The sequence below is a fragment of the Arabidopsis lyrata genome, assembly GCF_000004255.2.
Source record: "Arabidopsis lyrata subsp. lyrata unplaced genomic scaffold ARALYscaffold_10, whole genome shotgun sequence".
In the NCBI taxonomy this organism is placed as follows: Eukaryota; Viridiplantae; Streptophyta; class Magnoliopsida; order Brassicales; family Brassicaceae; genus Arabidopsis; species Arabidopsis lyrata.
The window spans coordinates 311933-317206 of NW_003302546.1; the positions used below are offsets into that span (position 1 = coordinate 311933).

Below are 5274 nucleotides of genomic sequence, written 5' to 3' on the forward strand. Positions count from 1 at the left end.
TACATCATTCAACCATAAAGACTACACTCTTTTTCCCTTAAGCAAAGTTTTATCCCAAGTGGTTTTCTTTGCTAAGGTTTTTAACGAGGTAGTTCTTTGTGTGTTGCAAGCTTGGTCCTTGGTCCCCGCCGATCAAGCTTGAGGGGGAGTGTTAAGAAGAAAAGGCTAACCCAAAGCCTAAGGCCGAGAGTCTACAAGACGAGGCCAAGTTGGTGTGGTTCAAGGAAGCATGACTTGACCACGCTCATCAAGTTCAAGCTTTAACCTTCGTCCCTTACGGTTAAAGCTTGAGGGGGAGTATTAAACCTAATGAGCACAAGCCATGAAAGGTAGTGAACCGGATGAGAAGAAGCGATGAAAGAAGCTAGAAGACATATGGTGGTTTGATCATAGCCGTGCAAAGTTTGGGTCACTTAGTGATGAGGTCATCGACCTAAGCTGTGAATCAAACCAAGACAAACCAAACATTCCCGAAGTTAAGGATAGACCAATGACTCGTTCTAAGGCAAGAAGGCTCAAGGAAGGGTTTAACAAGGCTGTAGAGACTCTACTCAGCACCATGGAACTTGGAGAGATGTCCAGAAACACTCAAGTATCTACGACTTCTCAAGAAAACTCAAGTGCACCCGATTTGGACCTAACAGAGGACTTTGCACGTCTCAGCCTCAAGGAAGCAACTCCAACCGAAACCCATTGTAAGTCTATTTCATTGGCAGGTGTAGGAGCTAAAAACATCAAGATTTCAACAAAGAATACTTTAGAGCTGCAAGATACGTCCAAGACAAGCAATGGAACCAACAAGCTTCAAGTAGAACAAGAAGACAAGCTTGAAGGTATTCACGTGGAAACTCTTGAAGATCTTCATCAATTAGAGCTCAAAGGACTCCAAGAGGAGGAAACCATCAAGGAAATCAAGCTGGACGGACCAGACCCAGACAAGACCACTTCAGCCTCAAACAAGCTCACTTCAAGCCAAAATCAGGTATTTTCAATATTTATGATTTGTGCAGGTAAGAATGAGTTCTCCTAGTGGTTTAAGCATCCCAAGAAACCAGGGAACGAGCCCCAGCAAGTGAGCAACCTAGTTAGCTTATTTTTGCTTATTTTCCATTTTTGTTGTTTAAGTACTTTTTCCTTTTTCTTTTAATTTTCCATTAAGTCCTGTTGCTGTGTCGTTTTTGGTTATTTGAGTCGCCCTAGGGCTAGCTGACGAACCCCTTTATAAGGTTCCCCTGCAGCTTTGTAACATTCACGCTTTTTCTCATATCAATAAAGTAGAACTTTCTTCCTCTCAAGCCGCCGCCTTGTAGAGACTTTTGCTTGTTCTTAGGTTGTGTGATTCACCTAAGCTCGAGTGCCTTGCTGTATCAGAGATCCTTCCATCATCTCTGTGGTGCCATCGATCCACTTCACCTCCATCCTTTTGATCTCACAAGAGAGAGCGTCACAGCCAGCTTGTTTGATTCCGCATCGACTTCAAGCCTCCTCCCTTTGAGTCTTGTCGTATAAACTCACCCACTGAAACTTAAGAGAGTGCGCTACAGCCAGCTTAAGTTTCCCATCGATCCTCCTCGTATTCACTCGTCCACGCTTCAAAACATCAAGCTCGACCTAACGTCGAGACAGCCGGTCGAGACCACCACTCGAGCCAGTCCTTGCACCTTTATAAGTCTCCTAACCGAGTCTTATATCATTTTGGTATCAGAGCCTAAGGTTCCTACCTCAGGTTCTATCCATTCTATCCCTTAGAATTCAATTAACTTGTTTTAAAATTCTTGTTGCTTGTTTCTGCTTCTGTTTCATTATAAAAACCCCATAAAAAGTTTCGTTTGATTCTGTTTTCTAGGTTATTAGTTTTGATTAGTGTCTGTTTCAAGTCTTTTTTTTATTAAAACCAAAAAAAAAAAAAATCAAAAGAAATTGTTTACCTGTTCTTGTTTTGTTTTATTTGCTTCTGTTTGCATTTAGCACTTTTCAATTCTGTGGTACCTTTAATTTCATGTTGTTTTTGTTGAGTGCAAGCGACAACAACACCTAAGGAGTACTATGGCTGATGGAGATGAAGTCCCCCAGGATGCTATCATGCAAATGCTCACAGGTATGAGAGAGGAGATGAGAGGAATTGGAGACCGGGTTGGAAGATTGGAACAACCTCCACCACCTCAGCCTAGAGCTGGAGAGAGGAATGTTCAAGCTAGGAGAAACATCCGTGAAGAGGATGATGAGATTCTGGACGTGGAGGAAGATGACATACCCCCTGATCCTTTGTTGCGCCAACACCAACGAAGAGAAGACCCTCTGAGAATGAATCAAGCTAGACGAGTAGAACCTCGTGACACTTACAAAGACCTGAAACTAACACCACCTACTTTTGCAGGAAAATCTGATCCAGAGGTCTACATGGATTGGGAGAGACGTCTAGAGCATATATTTGAGTGTTATAGCTATGGAGAACGCAGGAAAGTAGCTGTTGCAGCCGCGCAGCTCACTGACAATGCACTCGCATGGTGGGACAGAAACGTGGCTGAGAGAAGGAGGCAACGTTTTGGACCAGTAGTGACATGGAGTGACATGAAATACCTTCTACGGCTTAGGTATGTTCCTGAACACTACCATAGAGACTTACAAAAACGTTTTCGTAAGTTGTCTCAGGGAACCAGAAGCGTAGATGAGTACTTTGAGGAATTTGAGAAGCTTATGAACTCCCTAGAGCTAGAGGAGTCTGAGGAAGCATTGATGGCCCAATTCATAGACGGCCTGCAAGAAAGAATTCAAAGGAAGGTAGAGAGGGCGCAGTATAGTGGGTTGCATGAGCTGTTGCATCTAGCTGCCCAAGTAGAACAACAGATAAAGCGTAAGACGAACTTCTCCAGTCGCAACAAGACATCTCAAACATGGGCGTCTAGCAGCTCAAAACCTGTAGATAAAGGGAAGAACGTGGAGATTGATTCTCGGTTCAAGAAGAACAATGCTGAGACATCCAAAACCAACAGACCTGAGCAAGGTAAGTTTCCCAATAATAACTCTTGATATAACTTGTTTTAAGTGTCAAGGAAGAGGACATTATGCAAGAGACTGCCCCAACCAGAGAGCCATGATCATCACTAACAATGGCGAGTATGAGTCACAAGACGAGCTAGATGATGAAACCATTGAGCAAAGTGATGACATTGAGTATCCAGACAGTGGAGAAACTTTAGTGATTCGGAGGGTACTTAGTGCATTTGTGAATCCTGAGGAGAAAGTACAAAGGGAAAACCTCTTTCACACAAGATGCACAGTGAAAAACAAGGTATGTAATCTTATCATAGATAGCGGGTCTTGTACTAATGTTGCTAGCAAGTATATGGTGGACAGGTTAGGTTTTGAGAAGACTAGACATCCTAGACCATATAGACTACGTTGGCTTAATGATCAAACCGAGCTAAAGATATCCGAGCAAGTGTCTATACCGTTTAGTGTGGGCAAATACCAAGATGAAGTCACTTGTGACGTGGTACCAATGCAAGCGGGACACCTTCTGCTAGGGAGACCATGGCAGTTTGACAGAGCCACACAACATGATGGACGAACAAACCACTACTCTCTTACACATAATGGTCGTAAGTATAACCTAGCACCTCTTAGTCCTTCTGAAGTTCATGAACTTCAAATTCGGATGAACAAAGAGGTAGAAGTAAGAAAACCAACCCTTTATTTATCTTCTGGAGCTATTTGTAAAACCATTAGTGCCCAAGGCACTGTGCTACTAATGATGTTTAAAGAGTGTCTAAGCTCAGGTATAAGTGATCTGGAAATTGCACCAACGGTTCAGCCCCTCCTCAACAAGTACAAGGATCTATTTCCCGAGGAGATACCCCCTGGTTTACCCCCAATTCGAGGCATAGAGCACCAGATTGATCTTGTTCCAGGCTCAGCCTTACCCAACAAACCAGCATATCGAATGAATCCTGAAGAAAGCAAGGAATTAGAAAGACAAGTAAGGGAGTTAATGGATAAGGGTTACATTAGAGAGAGTTTGAGTCCGTGTGCTGTACCGGTACTCTTAGTTCCCAAGAAAGATGGTACATGGAGGATGTGTGTGGACTGCCGCGCCATCAACAACATCACCATCAAGTACAGACATCCAATCCCACGCTTAGATGATATGCTAGACGAATTAAGTGGTTCAACCATCTTCTCCAAAGTTGATATGAAAAGTGGCTACCACCAAGTCAGAATGCGTGAGGGAGATGAATGGAAAACCGCATTCAAGACCAAGCAGGGTCTATATGAGTGGTTAGTTATGCCCTTTGGCTTGACTAACGCACCTAGAACTTTCATGCGACTAATGAACCAGGTTCTTCGTTCTTATATCAGTAAATTCGTAGTTGTTTACTTTGATGATATTCTTATCTACAGTAAGAACCTAAATGATCATTTAGAACATCTGGAACTAGTGCTTAAAACACTTCGAAAGGAAGGCCTATATGCTAACCTCAAGAAGTGCATGTTTTGTACTAACCGTCTCATTTTCTTAGGCTTTGTAGTGAGTGAACAGGGACTACAAGTCGATGAAGAAAAGATAAGAGCCATCCAAGACTGGCCTACTCCTACCACCATTGGACATGTGAGGAGCTTTCACGGCTTAGCAAGCTTCTATAGGAGGTTTGTGAAAGATTTTAGTACGGTGGCTGCACCACTCACGGCTGTGATTAAGAAAAATGCACCATTCTCATGGGGAGCAGCTCAAGATACTGCGTTTAACACCCTCAAGGATCGGCTCACACATGCACCGGTTCTAGCTTTACCAGATTTTGAAGAGATGTTTGAGGTAGAGTGTGATGCATCAGGTTTGGGCATTGGAGCAGTGCTGCATCAAAGGAAGAGACCCGTGGCATTTTTCAGTGAGAAGCTAAGCGGAGCCACATTGAACTACCCTACTTATGACAAGGAGTTGTACGCCTTGGTTCGTGCATTGGAAACATGGCAACACTACCTTCTGTCTAAGGAGTTCATCATTCACACCGATCATGAGACACTTAAGCATCTACGAGGTCAGACTTCACTTAAGAGAAGACATGCTAAGTGGCTGGAGTTCATAGAAACGTTCCCATATGTTATCAAATACAAGAAGGGAAAGGAGAACATTGTAGCAGATGCATTGTCTAGGAGATATGCATTGATATCAACAATGGAGGCACGTGTAATGGGTTTTGAACACATCAAGGACCTCTACAAAGATGATCCAGACTTTAAGGAAGCTTATGAAGCTTGTGGGAAGGGAGCTTATGG

The 5274-nt window shown here is 43.2% G+C and overlaps 1 protein-coding gene across 1 annotated transcript; it reads left to right on the forward strand.

Moving 5' to 3' along the window:
* Positions 1–2046: 2046 nt before the first annotated feature.
* On the forward strand, positions 2047–3030 carry LOC110226880. Its single transcript, XM_021019744.1, has one exon. It carries the CDS (start codon positions 2047–2049, stop codon positions 3028–3030), a length of 984 nt encoding a protein of 327 aa, XP_020875403.1.
* The last annotated feature ends 2244 nt before the right edge of the window (positions 3031–5274 follow it).